The sequence below is a fragment of the Pollachius pollachius genome (assembly GCF_949987615.1).
Source record: "Pollachius pollachius genome assembly, chromosome: 2".
Classification (NCBI taxonomy): Eukaryota; Metazoa; Chordata; class Actinopteri; order Gadiformes; family Gadidae; genus Pollachius; species Pollachius pollachius.
Genome location: NC_136935.1, coordinates 3,524,302 through 3,544,301, shown reverse-complemented (window position 1 = coordinate 3,544,301; position 20,000 = coordinate 3,524,302). Strand labels below are relative to the sequence as shown.

The window sequence follows — 20,000 nt, the reverse complement described above, 5'->3', positions numbered from 1 at the left end:
TGTGTCCGGCTCCCCAGAGAGATGGGTCTTGTGGAGTGCCTGAAGTCCCAGGTCCTGTGCCACGTGCTCATTGGCTACGTGTTCCTGGCCAGTGGGCTGCTGGTCAACCTGCTACAGCTGTGCACCCTGCCCGTGTGGTGGCTCAACAAGTCGCTGGCCCGCCGCATCAACGGCAGGCTGGGCTTCTGCATCAGCAGCCGTGAGTAGAAGGACGTCGGTGACACTTTAAAAGAGGTCCGGTTAAAAGAGGCTTTTGGTTTTTATAGCAACCGAAAATACAGATGCGCAATTTCGTTCATGAGAAGGTATCGGGGTTGTACATCAGAATGCATCATGGGAGTTTTTCTTGGCAATACTTGGAGGACTCAACAGAGTTGTAGTGGGGGGGGGTCAGGAGGTAGAGCAGTTGTCTTTTAACCGAAAGGTTAATGGTTCGATCCCCAGCTCCTCCTAGCTGAGTGTTGATGTGTACCTGAGCAAGACGCCTAACCCTAACTGCTCCAGACGAGCTGGCTGTCGCCTTGCATGGATAAAAGCGTCTGCTAAATGCCCTAATTGTAGTTGTGTACAATCGTAAACAAACCTGGATTTATCTTCCGTCGCAGACTGAAAACCCATGACTGCATTTTGGCCCATGGAGATCTATATCTCTTGTTTCTATATAGCACTGTGCACGTAGAAGCTGATTTGAGAAAATGTATGTTCTTGAATCTTGCAATATCTTGGTTGCTTGTTCACCGTTGAATGTTCTTGTAATTGCAAGTCGCTTTGGATGAAACCATCAGCTAAATACCAGTTAATGTAATTCAAACACACACACACACACACAAGAAAATCAGTGGGTACAATAAACATGATAAACAGGAAATAGCTGATTCTTCCATACCTAACGTACGTTATTTTCTATTCTCAGAATCGGTGGCAATCTTGGATTGGTGGTCTGGGACTGAATGCACACTGTACACAGACCCCAAGATGTACCCTTTGTACGGAAACGAGAATGGCATAGTGATCCTCAACCATCAATTCGAGATAGACTTCATGTGTGGATGGAGCTTCTGTGACAGATTCGGTGTTCTGGGGGTAAGAGGGGAAAACAAATCAAAGTCCTTCAAAGAATGCAGCCAATATGTGACCATGTTAACCAGAAAGATTTAGTCTATCAGGGGTGGATGTCAACATCTTTGACATCCACTATCAATTATCATTTTTTCCAGAGCGCCAAAGTTTTAGTTAAGAAAGAGTTGGCGTATGTGCCGGTGATTGGCTGGATGTGGTACTTCCTGGAGATCGTGTTCTGCACAAGGAAGTGGGAAGAGGACCGCATCACAGTGTCTCAGAGCCTGCAGAAACTGCGGGATTACCCAGAAAACTTTTGGGTAAGACATCAGCCAGCAAAACCCTCAGTGGGATAGTTAGTGACTGATGGACATTATTTCAATTTCCAAAATCCTTTGGCGATCAATTTCAAATTCTCCCCTCCTGTGGCTAGTTCTTGCTCTTTTGTGAGGGAACGCGCTTCACAGCAAAGAAGCACCAAATCAGCATGGAGGTGGCAGAGAAAAAGGGCCTGCCCAAACTCAAACATCACCTTCTGCCAAGAACCAAAGGATTCTGGGTAACGGTTCAAAACCTCAGGGGCACAGGTGAGGCATTTCAATTAAAAAAACATTAGGAATTGGGTCATTATGGTGTGACGATCCAATCCAACCCTTTCACTGATCAGTTGACTGACTTCTTCCCCAGTGGCGGCCGTGTACGACTCCACATTGAACTTCAGGAATAACGAGACTCCCTCTCTGTCAGGAATTCTCAGCGGGAAGAAATATCATGCTGATCTATATGTCAGGTACAAACGTAGCAAAACTGAACCAAAAATGAAGGACAGTGAGTCCCGTTTCTTTCTTTCGATCCCAACCAGCAGTTGTCTCTCTGTGAGACCATTGTACTGTAAAGGTCATGTCTTGGGTAGTTTCCGGTTGAATCCAGAACATTGCATCTGCCTCTTCAGGAGGATCCCCCTAGAGTCCATACCAGAGGGAGAGGCTGAATGTGCAGCATGGCTCCACAAGCTCTACCAAGAGAAGGTAGGGCTGGGGATCAGTGTTCACCCGTCTTCCTTGTACTCTTTGAACGTGGGAGTTCGCGTTGATTGTCATGAGGAAGACAATCAACTGTTGTCGTTTGTAGAACAATGAGCATCAGTCACTCGTGGCAATGACTTCACTTTCAGGTTTCCTTGGGTACAAACTAAAATACTATTGGTTATTTACTGTTTGCATGCGTCTTGTGAATGGGTACTTGCAGGACGGCTTCCAGGAGCAGTATATCAAGACGGGGCGCTACCCAGGCCCCATCGTGAGCGCCCCGAGGCGTCTCGGGCCTCTGATCAACTGGCTGTGCTGGTCGGCCCTGGTGCTTTTCCCCCTCGGAGCTTTCCTGGTTTCCCTTCTGAGCTCCGGCTCAACGCTCACCATCCTGGCCTCGCTGGCCTTCTGCTATGGAGGTCAGTGTCCTCCGTTCAAACCCCATGCCAGACTGATCCTCTGCCATGCCTGTCCATTAGACTACTTCATCATTTTCTTAGCCTTTCATCAGTCTGCTGATTTCACCACACAAATGTGATTTCACACCGCAATTTTTTTTTTTCCTGCACAGTTCTAAAGCACGCCTCTTGACAACCATTAGGCATGCAGTCATGGTGATGCGATCTTTCGTAACGGCACGTGATCTGTCTATGAAAAGCTTGAGTTTTGGTAGAGAGAGAAAGGAATCAACTTGATCTTAACTAGAGGTCCATACCCAGTAGGTGGAATCTCCGTATGTTTGGCGTCAAATGAGTCAAATAAAAAGTTAAGTCAGATAAAAAAAAAATAATAATTGGTGGTTACGCTAATAGTGCTGTGGAAAGTACAACACTTAAACAAGAGAAGAGATCAGATCACTAAACCGCCTAATGAACTGACTTTTATTTAAATCTTTAAGAAAGTAACTCAAAAGTCAAGCTGATAATCAGAACACCTGCTTTTCCAGTTTTGGCACACCTACTTTATTGTCATGCTCTGTGATTCCTCCCATAAGCTCCAAGCTTAAGCTCCATCAAACAATGCCCATACATCGCTTCAACATCAACCAACTCCTTTGGTTTTCGTTAGTTCCTAGTCTTCAAGGTAAAGCTCGGTTTGCCACTTATTGGTGGCAAACCTTCTACCCAGTTTCCCTCATCCTTTCAACTTGCCTCCCTTATCCATCAAGGAAAACCCAGATCCCCTGATTGTTTAACCTGGCTTTCCTTATCCATTCCTTTCGCAACACTTCAACCATTAAGTTGTCTTGACCCCATCAGAATGATTCTATTGCACAAGGATATTTTTTCCTCTTTCGTTTTATTTTTCTTACATTGCAAGCTCAATACATTGCTATCCTGCTTGTACTCTCACCGTTTTGAGGTTCAATTCTATTTTTGGTCTGGCTAATTTTGCCATTAACAGGCATCTAACGGAGGACACCTTTACAAAATAATTTCTATACATTAAGGTTTCCTACTAAAATGCCCGAACCGTCACATCTATAGGTAGCCCATGTACCAAAGACGTCATGACCCCTTCCTGTGTTCTCCCAGTCACACATTGTTCAACTCTGTGATGATTTCTCCTTTTGGTTTAGCCTCGCTGCTATTCCAATGGATGATTGGCCAGACGGAGATCAGCAGGAGCTCAGGTTACGGCAATAAGGTGAACAGCAGCAGCTGAAAAACAACGTCCAAAACGAACAAAAAGAATCTGCCCACTACTACGGACATGGTGGGGCGAGCAGACAGTCAGACCTGCTGGGCAGACCTATTCCTGCAAGCTTCCCAGCACGTGGAAAAAGAGAACGATTTACCCTGGATAGTTCTCGGGCCGTTGGGTTTGCTTTGGTGAACAAGAATAAGAAATGAGCAGGAAACGTATGAGCACAGCTGGGGTCAAGGGTTTTTTTGTTCACAAAATAAAGAACGAGAAACACTACGAGTCTTACTATACCATTCACACAGACAAAATTCTTCTCACATTTTATGTTATTTATTTTTATTGTTCATACATGGCAAACACTGAGAGCAGCCGAGGACCAAATTTTGTGTGAGTGAGTGAGTGAGTAAGTGAGTGACGTATACATACATACATACAGAAACAAACATACAAACAAATATGCAAGAATACATACACATAAAATAAATTCAAACGTACAAATACTGTGGGGGTTTGTGTGGATGATGGCTGATTTAAGCAGCCACACCTGGCCTGAGTCAGACTGATTGGACTCTGGGGCTGGATCTTTTTTAATTATTTTTTTTTAGCTTGCTTCACACCAGAAACAAACATGGGGATTCCAGGGGGATCTCAAAATAAAGTAGCTTAGTCCTTCTAGATAGTCCTTCTGGCAAGAGAATAAACAGTTTAAAAACATAACCAGACTGTTTACCACTTCAAGTGAATTCACCTATCCTACCCCCAGTCATATATATTTATGTAAGGTCTGTCTCAATTGTATTTTATTTTACTCTGAAATAATTTGAATGACACTTTAGATGTCTGGGGATAAGCAGCACAGCAGTCAGGTAGCTATTTAAAGCTATAATAAACTGCGTATTTTGTGCATTTAGAAAAAGTTTTATGAAAAATGTGCATGCGCTATAAAGCATACAAAAAAATTTGCCGCGCGCTACGCACACATTTTCCCTTTCCCTCTGGGATAAACATGGATGTCACCTGGAAAGCTGTTGTCGCAGTAGCATTGGCAAAGTACCAGACGCTCCAAATAAGTATAGGCTATAGGCAGAGATACGGACGCAGTAAGGTATTGCAGTAATACTAGTGATTGAAATTGCCATTTAAACCACCAAAGGGGTCCAAACACAATGAAAACAGTTCATACTTACAAGTCACACTGGGCGCAGCCATCTTGAATTTTGTCTCGGATCCTTGCTCGATCTCCTCTGAGTTCAACCGAGCAAGCAAGTTCGCCGTCCGAGGAAAAGGGGCGTGTTCATGCATGTCGCTAGGCAATGTCCTCGGACCTCTGAGACGGATGGATAATAAATCTCACCATAAGCCCCGGATATTTCAAAAACCTAGAAACGCCCCTGGGTGAGGCTGCACACCTGTTGAACATTGAGCAATCAGTGTGCACGGTCTCTACCAGTCTTCACCACACACTCTCAGGGAGATCTCCTGCCTGGTAACATGGAGTACCAGTGTCACTCTTTACTTTAGTGTCTCTCTGTGTTCACATTTCTTAGTCTAGAAACAGACCAGTGCCTCTCAGACTGATAACGAGGTGTTATTTCCAACATTTCGCCATTTGTTAAGTCTCAACAAGGATGAACCAACCTGGTCGTCTGGGACATAGCCGGGGCCATATACCTTATCAAGGGTGAGAGTGCTTCTGTTCTCTTGTTATTCACGTTATCTTTATTATAATACTCGCCCGAACCCTTTGGTTCGGTGAGAAGGGGGATCAATAGCCAAGAAGCACGTCGGGAGACTGATCCTCACCGCCTACACTAAGACTATTCCACCTTAGTCTGTACCTGTGCTGAATTACATCCTCGAATAAACCATCTATTTGACCCTCTGATCCAACCTGGCAGGTTGCTTCAATTTCAACTTCAAGAATTACTATTACGACGAAAAAAAATACACAACGCAGAGTCTACACGAACAGCTTAGCAATAAGCTGAAATCTAACAGTATGGACATTGCTAAACTAGATACATATGGTACACTAGCAACACCCTAGAAACCGTTCGCATTAGCAACCGCCCAAAACAACCTAGCAACCGCCCAGAATACCCTAGTAGTAGCCACCTAGATCACCATAGCAATCTCCCAACACAATAGCCTAGAACGCCCTAGCTACTGCCGAAAACACCCTCCCAACAGCTGAGAACACCCTAGCAACCACCAACACGCCATAACAACAACCCAGAACTCCCTAACAACCGCTTAAAACATGAACGCAACGGCCGTTAATTACATATGTACATGCATACTCAAAATATACACTTAGGCCTACCTAAAAATACGTCCACACACGTATGTACACGTACACACATTAACATACGTACACGTGTGTTCACAAGACATTGGTCAATAAACATACAACTACTCAAACACACCTAGGTATTATACATGCACACAAAAGCGAGTAATGCACAACTTCTCCATGAATTGTACGATTTCTAGCTCAATGGGAACCTCTTAACAAAACTCAAAATAATGAGGGTGAAGATTACATGCACAAAGATCATTGGACCACTGTATGGCCTACTCCTTCTGCTTCGCATCTTATGGGGGAATTCCGGAACCAAGTCAATCATAAACTGACCGAACTGAGTAGAACAAAGCGTCACCCGATTCTGGTCGCATAGTTGGGCAATGACGGTACAATAACGTACAACAAACAATAAAACAATCCATTAAACAAACACTGATCCGAGGCCTAGATGGGAGCCCTCCCTACGTCTCTCCAAGAGAAGTCCCGAAATGGCAAATCATCCTGCGTCCCTCCAAGATGGGTTCACTCCAAGAGCAGCATCATGAAGTCCAATGCATTGGCAAAAGCGAGGACTTCTTATACCTTGGCACAGGCCTCCAAAGTTCTAAGATCAGCTCTGCTCCACACATGATGTGAGATGGGAAAATCCATCATGTTGTTTCCCCTTCATTATTTAAGCTCTGTCTCCTATTCCTTGCATTGTCCAGCAACTCTACTTGTCCATAGCGTTTTCTAACGTTAACCTTTGTGCCTTGGGTATACCGGGCACGAGGGAGCAGAGATCCCCCTATGCACTCTTCTCCTTGATGAGAACACAGGAAACTCAGTCCCTAGGCAAACACCATTTGATACCATCATTGACAATTATAATGTGGGGTCTCATAGTGGTGACTTCTCAGTTAGACCCTTTGACCCTTGACCACCCCAAGGTTGTCAGCGAAAAGGGACAACCGACAAATGGCATTTACAGACACAGAATGTGAAAATATAATTTTTCCATTACACATCCTGTGGTGGTTGTAGAAGGACTAGAAACACTCTCTAGAAGGCATCCCATCCACCTGCTAACTACTGCCACACAAGTGTGTGCTAGGGCGTCGTTCGACTCCTCCTGAAGGCAAAGTTGTCAGGAGCTGTCATTCGGGAAAGTACAGGAATAAAGTCGCCACAACCCTTTGCTGAAATTGAAAAATTGGGAACTGATGTGAATTCATTTCTGCTATGTTTTATTTAGACCAAATTATATTCAAGGTAACATCAGAATCTCATTGGACCACATATTTGAAGTGCGAACACCAGTCCTGAATAGCTTCTTCTTCTCTCACGTTTGTGGTTTTGAGATAAGTCAGAAGCATTCTTTGCCATTCCTCCCGGGCTAAGACAGACTGAAGGTTTACCTTTCGGGGCTGACTTGTAACTGGAAGGTTGCTAGTTTGACCCCCGCCTCACCTAGATGAGTGTCGAGGTGTCCAGGAGCAATACACCCAACCCTAACTGCTCCCGACGAGCTGGCTGTGGCCTTTCATGGTTGACTCCGCCGTCGGGGCGGGAATAGCGTCTGCTAAATGCCCTAAATGTAAATGTAAACACCTGGGTAAATTATAACCTGTGGATTTGGCTTATTAACCATTCCGCCCATTACCAATATAAACAGAATATTTACCTGTCTTCGAGAGATGCTTCATGAACCACCTCAAGGGTTTAAGCTTGTTTACCTTGAGTCTCTGAATAAACCACGTGTTGAACACTTAACACTCTCCGAGTCACACTTAGCCCAAAACAACGATACCACAGAAGATTGAAATAACCTTTCATCAACACTAAATCGCAGGTGAGTGGTTGTTTGTTTTAAGTTGTAGCTGTGTGTGTTTCTTTATTTTATCATGGGAACCGTAGATATGTGTGGTTATTTATAGGCTGTTTTGATAGATTTGCAATTATCTGGTTTATTATAATTTATTCTACAGCCTACTATTTAATGTGCAGTCCTATTCTATCACAAACAGTGCTTTGTTAGTTCAATATAGTAATTCTAACTTTACCTTAAAACCAACGTAAACGTCCTTCATGCCATTTAAATTACATATAATAACCCATTGTACAACATTTTTGTAAGGATATGTATTCTATCTGGGGTTGTCTGTTTACAATTATTAAAATAATGAAATTGTAGTTAAGGATAAAAAACACTAAATGTGAAGAAGAAAGTGTTTCTTCCTTAATATCAGGGCCATTATTCCCCATGCCGGGTGTTTTGAATAGACAAAAGAGTTCACTTTAGAAAGTGTTGAATGTGTGCCTAGCTCATATAAACAGGCTAGCCTAGAGCTCTCTATTGAACTAACTGTAGTTTATTTTGCATCTCTCATTGTAAAAAAAGCCTAGGTCTTCTATGTCAGTTCTATATTCAAACAAGTAATAAACCTTTGACCATGAGCTCTAGGTCACATAGATATAAATTCCTAAAACAAGAAAGTGGTGACATGCCTTGACCCATCCATCTATTTCTTTACAATAACCTTATAATTTAATTGTAACTTAAGTAATGCAAGGCCACAATCCGTGTTATTATAACACAGTAAACAAATGGCCAACATCTACATACATGTGTTCGAGTCTGTGGACAGCACAGCAGATGTACAATGGCCTGTTCAACCATAAGGTCATGTGGGTACAGTGAGCAGGCCACCTCTGCTCTCAAAGACCTCTTTCAGCTCAGAGGAAGGAGTGGACTCATCTATTCGAGTAGGCACTGTGTGTGTGTGTGTGTGTGTGTGTGTGTGTGTGTGTGTGTGTGTGTGCCTGCGTGCACAGCCTATAGTTCCAACTTGCAGAGAATCCGCAAGTCAAATGCAACTGAATAGCTTGAAGCAACAGAGCAATCAATACAGTAATAAGCATTAACAAACAGTAACAGTTAACTACCGTGTCTATTAACCATTTAGTAATGGTGTTAACTTATGATGTGGTTATGGTATTACCTTATGCATTCATTCATGCCTTATTAAATAGGGTTAGTCTAACCCTGGCCCACAACAGCCCTGACCCTAACACTTATGCTAACACTTTAGAATAATGTTTAATACTGCATTAACTAATGGTGAAGTAATGTGCAGAGAGATGGGTCTTGTGGAGTGCCTGAAGTCCCAGGTCCTGTGCCACGTGCTCATTGGCTACGTGTTCCTGGCCAGTGGGCTGCTGGTCAACCTGCTACAGCTGTGCACGCTGCCCGTGTGGTGGCTCAACAAGTCGCTGGCCCGCCGCATCAACGGCAGGCTGGGCTACTGCATCAGCAGCCGTGAGTAGAAGGACGTCGGTGACACTTGAGTCCGGTTAAAAGAGGCTCATGCAACCTCAAAGGTGACATATTATACCGCAAGTGTGATTACCCGTTACAAGCCATTTTCAAAACCGGGCCTCTTCTGACATCACAAGGGGGCGTGTCAACCTAGATGTGTGACGGATAGATGAGCAACGTTTGCTACAGTCCACTGGGTAGGCTGGTCAGCTGATCTATCCACGGTACATCTAGGTGGACATGCCCACTCGTCATGTCAGAAGAGGCTGATTTTCAAAACGGCTTGTAACGGCTAGTCACACTCACACCTGGTGGTATGATATGTCACCTTTGAATTCCGATTGGCAATGTCATTCAGGAGCCGGTTTAGAGGTTGGACATCGGAATGCATCATGGGGGTTTTGACGATATTCCGCCATATTGTGGGGACTCAAATGAGTTAAAATCGTAAACAGACGGTGGATTTATCTTCCATCCCAGACTGAAAACTCATCTGATAAGAATGCATCTTGGCCCATGGAGAAAACTGATGTACTTGCATGTTCCTTGCAATGCCTGGGTTGTATCTTCATGGTTTAATTCACTTGCAATTGTAAGTTGCTTTGGACAAAAGCTTCAGCTAAATAAACGTCATGTAACACATTCAAATAAATCAATGGGTACAATAAAGTTGGTCATATTTTCATGAGATATAGCAAATTCTTCCATTCGTGTTCTTTTTCTTTTCTCTTCTCAGAAGCGGTGGCTCTCTTGGACTGGTGGTCCGGGACTGAATGCACACTGTACACAGACCCCAAGATGTACCCTTTGTACGGAAACGAGAACGGCATAGTGGTCCTCAACCACAGCTTTGAGATAGACTTCGTGTGTGGCTGGAGCTTCTGTGAGAGATTCGGTGTTCTGGGGGTAAGAGCGGGAAAAAAAATAGAAATCAGTCAGAGAATGCAGCCAATATGTGACCATGTTAACCGGAAAGGTTTAGTCCGTCAGGGGTGGACACCAGCGTCGTTGACATCCACTATACATTTTCACTTTTTCCAGAGTTCAAAAGCTGTCGTTAAGAAAGAGTTGGCGTACGTGCCGGTGATTGGCTGGATGTGGTACTTCACGGAGCTCGTGTTCTGCACGAGGAAGTGGGAAGAGGACCGCATCACAGTGCCCCAGAGCCTGCAGAAACTGCGGGATTACCCAGAAAAGTTTTTGGTAAGACATTAGCCAGCAGAGCTTACATAGATTATATCACGGTGGAGTGTGAGGGACACATTTTTGTGTTTTTTAGTGTTTAGTTCAATGTTTATTTTCAGTTGGATAGTTAGCGAGCGGTCAACATTATTTCAATTTCCATGATCCTTTGGCGATTAAAATACACTTCTCCCCGCCTGTGGCTAGCTCTTGCTCTATTGTGAGGGAACGCGCTTCACAGCACAGAAGCACCAGACCAGCATGGAGGTGGCAGAGAAAAAGGGCCTGCCCAAACTCAAACATCACCTGCTGCCGAGAACCAAGGGATTCTGGGTAACGGTTCAAAACCTCAGGGGCTCAGGTAAGGCCTTTCCTGCCAATCGAATGTTGGGTCATTATGGTGTGACGATCCAACCCCTTACTGATCAGTTGACTGGCTTCTTCCCCAGTGGCGGCCGTGTACGACCTTACGTTGAACTTCCGGAATAACGAGACACCCTCTCTGTTAGGGATTCTCAGAGGGAAGAAATATCACCCTGCTCTAAATGTCAGGTACGAACGCAGCAAAACAAAAAATACTTTTAAGTAAATGGAGTCATTCTAGCGGGCCTCGTTTCTTTCATTCGATCACGACCGGAAGTTTGCACTGTAAATGTCATGTTTTGGGTAGTTTCCGGTTGAATCCAGAACATTGCATCTGCCTCTTCAGGAGGATCCCCCTAGAGTCCATACCAGAGGGAGAGGCTGAATGTGCAGCATGGCTCCACAAGCTCTACCAAGAGAAGGTAGGGCTGGGGATCAGTGTTCACCCGTCTTTCTTCAACAACAGTGGAAGAAAATCGACTGTTGAACACGACCAGCAGTGCCTCACGGCAATGACTTTTAGGTTTTCTTGGTTTCGAACAAGATAAGAATAGTACAAAAATGGAGTCTTAAAAAAAACTGTGGGTGCGTGTGCGTGTGTTTGCATGCGTCTTGTGAATGGGTCCTTGCAGGACGGCTTCCAGGAGCAGTTTATCCAGACGGGGCGCTACCCAGGCCCCATCGTGAGCGCCCCGAGGCGTCTCGGGCCTCTGATCAACTGGCTGTGCTGGTCGGCCCTGGTGCTTTTCCCCCTCGGAGCTTTCCTGGTTTCCCTTCTGAGCTCCGGCTCAACGCTCACCATCCTGGCCTCGCTGGCCTTCTGCTATGGAGGTCAGTGTCCTCCGTTCCAACCCCATGCCAGACTGATCCTCTGCCCTGGCCCTGCTTCCTCTTTAACCTCACATTTGGTCAGCGTGCAGAGTTCTAACGCACGCCATTTGACAACAGTTAGGCATGCAGCCATGGTGATGTGACCTGTTGTATCAGCACGTGATCCGTGCATGAAAAGCTTCACTTTCAGTTCTTGGTAAAGAGAAAGGAATCAACAGATTTATTATATATATATATATGGTCATTTATCATTATTGGATGCAGCTCCGCCATTCAATTGATGGGGTTGATGAGGTTGCATGTATACAGTATTATTCTACCTTATGATCCAAAATCTGGGTGACTATATTCTATAAATACAGCAAGAACAGTTACAGTAATCCCTGAGTGGAGGTTGTCTCTTATAAACGGTTCTACCCTTACCAACATCAGTGTTTGATGTGACGCAGATCAGTGTACTGCTTGCACTCACCACTTTGAGGTTCGATTTTTTTTGTTTCATTGGAGAATTTAAATGATTAACAGACGTCACGACCACTTCCGGTGTTATCCCAGTCACACATAGCAGAACTCTGATCCTGTGAGGATTCTTCCTTTCCGTTCAGCCTCGCTGCTATTCCGATGGATGATTGGCCAGACGGAGATCAGCAGGAGCTCAGGTTACGGCAATAAGGTGAACAGCTGAAACACAACGTCCAAAACCAAACCAGAACAACAAGAATCCGCCCACTACTGCGGAAATGGTGGGGGCGAGATGACAGGTGTTCTTCGTACACAAATAAAGACAAACATGTTTACCCAGGAGTCTTGATAAACCATTCACCCAGACCTACTTCTTAAAAAAATTGTTTATTAATATTGTTTGTACATGGCAAACACAGAGCAGCAGAGGACCAGAAGTTTGTGTGTGTGTGTGTGTGTGTGTGTGTGTGTGTGTGTGTGTGTGTGTGTGTGTGTGTGTGTGTGTGTGTGTGTGTGTGTGTGTGTGTGTGTGTGTGTGTTGAGCAGCAGGGCTGGGGGAGACCCCACCCCCCCCTTCTCTCTTAGTGAACTAGTCTCTTGATAACCCCCTCAGGACAGACCTTCACAGCATTCCGCTGGCCAGGCCAGAACCCCCCCCCCTCCCAGGGCCTTCAATACTATCCGTTGACTCCCTTAGCTCCTCGGCAAGACAAAGATAAATACATTAAAATGAAAAAATGATATATATATGTTCAACTTCATAGTGTCCACTAATAACAATAGAAGTTAACGTAATTGGCAAGTAAGTTTGGGGGTCTGTTTGATAAAAAAAAAAAAAAAAGGGTAAAATGGCGACGACCGCATCCAGACAAAAGGACCCCTGCTGCGATTGGTTAAAGTTTAAGACCCTCCCCCGGCCACGCCCACCACGAGGGTCAACCGTTTGTTAAAAAGTGCCAGAGCTTCCACCCATCGCCTCCTTCTGTCATAACAAAATAATAATAATAATATAACAACAACCCTCGTTGCTTATTGAGACGTCTTCACCAGTGAGAGCAAGAAATGCAGCTATAATTAATAACTCTTACTTTACAATGCCGTTTATACAAGGATCAAACTCAATCTTATTCTTACAGTATATACACCCCTGTCCCTACCCCCCCCCCCCCCCCCCCCCCCCCCCCCCCCCCCCCCCCCCAGACTATAGGTGGAGATAGTTTATTCCATTAGGTCCAGTCGTCCAATGAAATGGCACTGTACAGTTTCACCATTCATCTCAATGTGCCGGCGGCCATAGACTCTCTCTCTCTCCGTCTCTCTCTCTCTCTCTCTCTCCATGCCAACAGTTGTCCAGGCAACATGTCCAGTAGTGCTTCGTTGTGTTCAATCTTCGAGTTGCGTCCTTTCCGTCACTCCTCGTCCGTACAGACCTGAGGGGACGACAATGAAAGCGTGTAAGAAGACAAGTCGTCACCACTGTCATCACACATCCATCACGTCCACTGTGTCGGTTTTTTCTCGTCGGGTCAAGCTTCCGGGAGATTCGTTTTCCGATATAGTTGAAGGTGTAACGACACAGTTTGGCCCTCGTGTGTCAACGTACTGAAGACTTTCCCCCTTTTTACTATTTGTATTCGTAAACCAAATTTGAACGCGTTATTTATCAAGTTATTCCAGTGGGACCAGCGTGTTACACACAAGCAAACTGCTGCGTCACGTGCTGTGGCCGTTAAACAACAGCTCATTCCCCTAAAGTTAGCGTTATGGTTGGTTGCGACGCAACGCAATGACTTTCGACGCTGTCGCAAACCTGTTTTGGTTCTGCGTCGGGGTTTACGTTAGTGGGCCAATCACAGCCCTTGCTGTGTTGCAATGTTACATTTTTTGGGAGGCGCACGTCAAGCCCTTTCGGTGGACGCACGGAGGGTCCGCAGGGACGTAATGGGTCCGTAAACCCCCTTGCGTTGCGTCGACGTCCAACAAAAACTCTACCTTTAGTCAGACCTGCTTGTTAAGAGCCCTTAATCCCACACGCACGCGCACACACACACACACACACACACACACACCTTGACGAAGGGGTGGTCCAGCAGCATGTTGGCGGTCCAGCGACGCCGCGGCTCGCTCTCCAGGCAGTGGCCCAGGAAGTCCTTCCCCTCCGTGCTCAGCTTCTCCGGGATGGGCGGCTTGTGGCCCATGCCCACCTTGTACATGATCTGGAAGTTGTGCTCGTACTCGTGCCAAGGCCGCTGCATAGAGAGACAGAGAGAGAGACACAGAGAGAGAGACAGAGAGACAGAGAGAGAGACAGAGCGACACAGTGAGAGAGACACAGAGAGAGAGAGAGACAGAGACAGAGAGAGAGACACAGAGAGAGAGACAGAGAGAGAGACAGAGCGACACAGTGAGAGCAACAGAGCCGGAGAGAGAGACAGAGACAGAGAGAGACACACAGAGAGAGAGAGACAGAGCGACACAGTGAGAGCAACAGAGCCAGAGAGAGAGACAGAGACAGAGAGAGACACAGAGACAGAGAGAGAGACACAGAGAGAGAGACACAGAGACAGAGAGAGAGACAGAGCGACACAGTGAGAGCAACAGAGCCGGAGAGAGAGACAGAGACAGAGAGAGACACACAGAGAGAGAGAGACAGAGCGACACAGTGAGAGCAACAGAGCCGGAGAGAGAGACAGAGACAGAGAGAGACACAGAGACAGAGAGAGAGACACAGAGAGAGAGACACAGAGACAGAGAGAGAGACAGAGCGACACAGTGAGAGCAACAGAGCCGGAGAGAGAGACAGAGACAGAGAGAGACACAGAGACAGAGAGAGACAGAGCGAGAGAGGCAGAGACACAGAAAGAGAGAAAAACAGAGAGAAAGAGAGATATAAACACAGAACGAGAGAGAGAGAAAGAGAGGGAGAACCATTAGACACACCTTGGGTGTTTCTTGTTTGCCAGCCACACGCCCCGCAGTTAAATCATTCATTACTACTGCTAAGCAAACAAGATGAGTCAACATTGTAGCTTACACCGATTACACATCAGTGGCTGTTTAAAACGGTCGAGGGCTCAGCATGCAGCACACGTCGCCCTTACCCACTACTTTATCTTTACTTTGTCATACACTGAAACAGGGCCATCCAGTGGTGAATAACAAAGGTATTCAGTATAAGGTGTTCAGGTGAACCCGGTCTCTGTACCTTTCCAGTGACCATCTCAATGAGGACGCAGCCCAGGCTCCAGATGTCTGCAGCGCGGCCGTGCCCCTCTCCCTTGGCCCTTGTGATCACTTCAGGAGCCATATAGGCTGAAAAAACACACACAGGGAATATCTTCTTCACTCTATGAACAATTATGAAAATAAAATCATTGGGAAATAGTTTTCCGGAAGTATTTTCTAAACGAATTCGTAAAATCAAAGTAATGAAACTGCACAACAAAATAACAACAACTCTGAAAGAAATAAGGTGATAGGTGATGAATGAATTGTGAGTACATTAAAGTCCACCAGGCAGATTTTTCTACGGTGCGAGCAGTGGCGACCCCTAGTGGTGGGTTTGAATAACTGCTGAATTGTCTCACCTGCAGTTCCCAGGGTGCTGTTCACCTCGCCAGGCATAGTGTGGGAGTTGTTCTTCAACTTGACCGAACAGCCGAAGTCTCCCAGCTTGATCAGACCCGACGACGTCAGGAAGATGTTGGCTCCTGCGGGGAGAAACCACACATACATGAGCGATGGAGTCAGACACACACATGACGAGTAAGACACACACATCAGCAATGGAATCAGACACCGCTCAGCTCCTTTCAATTGCATTAGCTAATCACTTCACTTCATTAAGAAATGGACATAATTCATGTTCAGAGGTCGGTAAAAAGAGTCATTAAAAAAGTTCCTAGTTTCCAGGTCAAAATAAAAACATTTCCTAAACAAAAATACTGGAAATATTACAATAAAGGGCAGTCTTCAAAATGTAGGCAAAGAAAAAAACCGAAACGACACTGAAAAACACCCATTTGGCGGTGGCACTGACCCTTGACGTCGCGGTGCACGATGCCGTGCTCGTGGAGCACATTGATGGCTGTGGTGATCTGCTTGCTGTACAGCCGGATGACGTGTTCCTGCAGCCCCAGCCGGGAGACCTCCTCCAGGGTGCCCTCGTCGCAGTACTCCATGAAGATGTACATCTCCTCCTGGGGGGGGGGGCAGGGCCGTGAGGTTCATCTCTGCACTAATCGCACAACGCGTGGTGCACAACGCGTGGTACACAATCGCACAATGCGTGATACACAAACGCACAATACGCGGTACACAAACGCACAATGCGCGGTACACAATCGCACAATGCGTGGTACACAGACGCACAATGCGTGGTACAGACGCACAATACACGGTACACAAACGCACAATGCGCTGTACACAAACGCACAATACGCGGTACGCAGACGCACAATACGCGGTACACAGACGCACAATGCGCGGTACACAGACGCACAATGCGCGGTACACAGACGCACAATGCGCGGTACACAGACGCACAATGCGTGGTACACAGACGCACAATGCGTGGTACACAGACGCACAACGCGTGGTACACAATCGCACAACGCGTGATACACAATTGCGTTTTTGGCTGTATATCTTTCGCACAAGAGTGCCTTTCTGTGTCTTCAGATGTAGGTCGCACTCTGCTACGTTCCGGGAGAGTACTGCTTCACAACACGCATACAAAGCGTACTCTTCTGTGTTAGAGAATAGCCCAGTGTGATGTTTCCCCTCGAAGGAGCGGGTATTAAGGGCATCTTGATGACCGACGCCAACCCCAATGCCCAGGTACTGGGGTCTGAACCCCAACCCAACCGTACTATTAACTACCGGCTTGCTGCAAAGCCTCCGTCTTAGGGTGCGGTTTCTCCCCGTACGTCCGTGTCCCTTTGCTCTTACCCGGTGGAGCTCAACGCCAAAGTACCGCACGAGGTTGGGGTGTTTGAGTCCCTCAAATATTTTCAGCTCGTCGGCGGTCTCTTTGATGGTTTTGTGGTCGTTGGGCTGGAATCGGATCTAATGGAAAGAAACATTCAGTCATTTCTCTCATTCCTTCCACCCTGTTGCTCCGTGCACTTGGGCTTTTGCGATTCATCTAATTTCAATCGCGATTTCTGGGTTTTTTGTAAATTATTTTTTAAGGGGACATTTCAAAGTTCTCTGCTACAAAGTGTTTTTTTGGAAAGAAATGTTGAATAAATGCATCATGTTTTCAAACTCAGAAAATAATCGTTTCAATAATCGCGTTTCCAATACGGACCAAAATAATGGTGACCCACCTCCTTCATGGCCATCAGCTCGCCCGAGTCCACATTGATGCAGGTATACACCTTCCCGTACTGCCCCTCACCTTTAAAGGAAATGAAAGAATGAATCAGGATACCATTAAAGGTGACGTATATCACCACCAGGTGGGAGTGTGATCAGCCGTTACAAGCCGTTTCGAAAATCAGCCTCTTCTGACATCACAAGTGGGCGTGTCCACCTAGACGTGCGCTGGATAGATCAGTCTACCAGCCTACCCAGCGGACTGTTGCAAACGTTGCTCATCTATCCAGCACACATCTAGGAGGTGGCCACGCCCACTTGTGGTGTCAGAAGAGGCCGATTTTCACAACGGCTTGTAAAGGCTAATCACACTCACACCTGGCGGTATAAGAGATAAGACAAGATACAATTTATTATCCCTGGACTGGAATTTCTCTTGGACTCCAATGCTGTCACACATAGCTGCTTTACATCAAATAAATAACAATACAAATGCAGACAATGCATACACATAGGACACAGGCCACACGTATCATACAACATACAAGAAACAGTGCAATTCACACACACACACACACACACACACACACACACACACACACACACACACACACACACACACACACACACACACACACACACACACACACACACACACACACACCTGCTGTATTACACCAGGGGTCATGATCGGTAGTACAATTAGTTTGGCCCTGGGGGTGATTTAGGATCCTTATTGCGTTGGGCCCAAATGAATCCCTACAGCGGTTCGGCCTGCAAGTGGACAACATGTCCCCTCCGACCCTCGAGCACACAGGGGGGCCGGAGTGCCTCCGGCCGGGCCTCACCTATCTTGTTGCCCCGCTGCCACTTGAAGGTGACCTTGCGCAGGCCCACGTGCATGACGTTGTCGAAGGACTTGGGCGTGTGGCACACCTGGCCAATGATGCTGCGCTGCTTCATCACGCCGTAGCGCTTCTCCTCAAAGCAGCGGATGGAGAGCCGTACCGCCTCCATGGGGCTCTGGCGGGCCGCCATGTCTGGGGGGGAGGGGGGAGACAGAGAGAGACACACACAGAGAGAGACAGACAGACAGAGAGAGAGACAGACAGACAGAGGGAGAGACAGAGACAGAGAGTGAGCGACAGAGACAGAGAGAGACAGAGGGAGAGACAGACAGAGAGAGAGACAGAGGGAGAGAGAGAGGGGTCACCTTCCTTAAGCATCGATTTTAGGTAGACTGACTGGAGAGTGGAGGAGACCTTTGCAGAATAACTTGTTTTATACGCAATGCAGTGTCGGTTTGGTCACTGAACGTCTCCTTGGACCAGATGGGACCAGTGGGGTCCAAACCCCCCCCCCCACAAAAAAAACAGGGAAAACCGAATCTAAATAAAATCTAATCCACCACGCTTCTCTGACTAATTACACACAACGTCTGCATTGCTGTCATCTGCGGGGACGTAAACAAATGACAAATCTTGAGGGAGCAAGAAGTGTAGAAAAACGTCAAGACTTATTTTCCAGTGTGAATTATGCTGACGGTTAAATTATGGCTGGGAGAGCAGGGCAACTGTGTAGTTCTTGCACATTCAGGACTGGACCTTCTTCAGAGATAGCCACAGAGCCATCGTAAGAGGAGGCAAAGCGCCAAAGCAAACCTTCGAGACCGTCACACTCCAGCTGGCCTGTCCGGGCCCTTCTCGTTGAGGGTTGAGCGTTTTGTTTGAAATAGACTGACATAGTTAAACAACATAATTGGGCAATTAAAGTAAAGCCTGTTTAATAAGTGGGCCTTGCAGTTTACTGCTTAAAAAGGACTACATATTAAAATGTGACACCATGTAAAACGTGAACCCGTGAAAACCTGCCTCAATGTAAAAACGTGACTCCGAGTAAAACATGAATCCGTATAAAAGCTGCCTCCATGTAAAACATGACTCCATGTAAAAATGTGACCATGTCAAGCACGAGTCCACGTAAAACGCGGCACCATTTCTAACCAGAACCACGCTCCTCCCGGCCTCACCTTTCGACTGGCTGATGAAGGTGCGGAGCTCCCAGCTCCTGCGTGCGGCGCTGCCCGGGTCAACCTTGGGGTACGAGGGCTCTGTGGGGCGAGGGGAAACCCAGGCAGACGTTTTAGAGGCGGAGCCCCCAGTGTGGGGGGTAGGGCAGGCGGGCGGGGGGGAAGGCCGCAGACACCCACCTTCCCGGTCCTCCGTGGGGCTTGAGTGGCGACTGAGGGACTTGAACTGGAGCTCGGCGGCCACCGACGACAGCCGGTCGTTCTCGTGGAAGCTACAGCCCCTGCAAACCAGAGGGTTTCACATCATTGTTCCATAGTTAGGCAAACTGTGTTGTGGACATTTGTTAACTTTGATGTGAATAGATTGTTACGCTCCATCTAGACGGCTGCACGCCGTACCAGGTTTGAGACATGCCTTTAATATGCAATATGGCCTTTTGTACATCGCCATGCACAAACGTGGAAGATCCTTTATTC

The 20,000-nt window shown here is 46.5% G+C and overlaps 3 protein-coding genes across 7 annotated transcripts in view; 2 read left to right on the top strand and 1 right to left on the bottom strand.

Annotated features, from left to right (window-relative positions):
• The window catches only part of LOC307091551 (1-acyl-sn-glycerol-3-phosphate acyltransferase delta-like), a 5,235-nt gene extending 1,201 nt beyond the window's left edge, over positions 1–4,034 (top strand). Inside the window, exons 2-9 of the mRNA XM_079758510.1 lie at positions 18–199; positions 914–1,083; positions 1,218–1,379; positions 1,493–1,646; positions 1,747–1,849; positions 2,012–2,087; positions 2,308–2,506; positions 3,667–4,034. Coding sequence (XP_079614636.1) covers positions 22–199; positions 914–1,083; positions 1,218–1,379; positions 1,493–1,646; positions 1,747–1,849; positions 2,012–2,087; positions 2,308–2,506; positions 3,667–3,752 — 1,128 coding nt within the window. The 5' untranslated portion in view covers positions 18–21 and the 3' untranslated portion in view covers positions 3,753–4,034. The remainder of the gene's footprint in view (positions 1–17; positions 200–913; positions 1,084–1,217; positions 1,380–1,492; positions 1,647–1,746; positions 1,850–2,011; positions 2,088–2,307; positions 2,507–3,666) is intronic.
• Positions 4,035–9,159: 5,125 nt separating this feature from the next.
• LOC307091562 (1-acyl-sn-glycerol-3-phosphate acyltransferase delta-like) lies at positions 9,160–12,398 on the top strand (the record flags this gene model as incomplete). The annotated part of the gene is made up of 8 exons (XM_079758511.1): positions 9,160–9,337; positions 10,074–10,243; positions 10,379–10,540; positions 10,727–10,880; positions 10,969–11,071; positions 11,229–11,304; positions 11,515–11,713; positions 12,319–12,398. The coding sequence occupies 8 exons, from the start codon at positions 9,160–9,162 to the stop codon at positions 12,396–12,398; spliced, it is 1,122 nt and encodes a 373-aa protein (XP_079614637.1).
• Positions 12,399–13,380: 982 nt separating this feature from the next.
• map3k4 (mitogen-activated protein kinase kinase kinase 4) overlaps positions 13,381–20,000 on the bottom strand; it is a 26,326-nt gene continuing 19,706 nt past the window's right edge. For all 5 annotated transcript variants that reach the window (XM_079758643.1, XM_079758646.1, XM_079758644.1 and 2 more), the window contains 10 exons: positions 19,704–19,804; positions 19,524–19,604; positions 18,343–18,534; positions 17,506–17,576; positions 17,126–17,242; positions 16,215–16,374; positions 15,763–15,885; positions 15,381–15,487; positions 14,245–14,424; positions 13,381–13,605 (listed from right to left, as the gene is read on the bottom strand). In XM_079758643.1, coding sequence (XP_079614769.1) covers positions 13,585–13,605; positions 14,245–14,424; positions 15,381–15,487; positions 15,763–15,885; positions 16,215–16,374; positions 17,126–17,242; positions 17,506–17,576; positions 18,343–18,534; positions 19,524–19,604; positions 19,704–19,804 — 1,153 coding nt within the window. In that variant the 3' untranslated portion in view covers positions 13,381–13,584. The remainder of the gene's footprint in view (positions 13,606–14,244; positions 14,425–15,380; positions 15,488–15,762; positions 15,886–16,214; positions 16,375–17,125; positions 17,243–17,505; positions 17,577–18,342; positions 18,535–19,523; positions 19,605–19,703; positions 19,805–20,000) is intronic.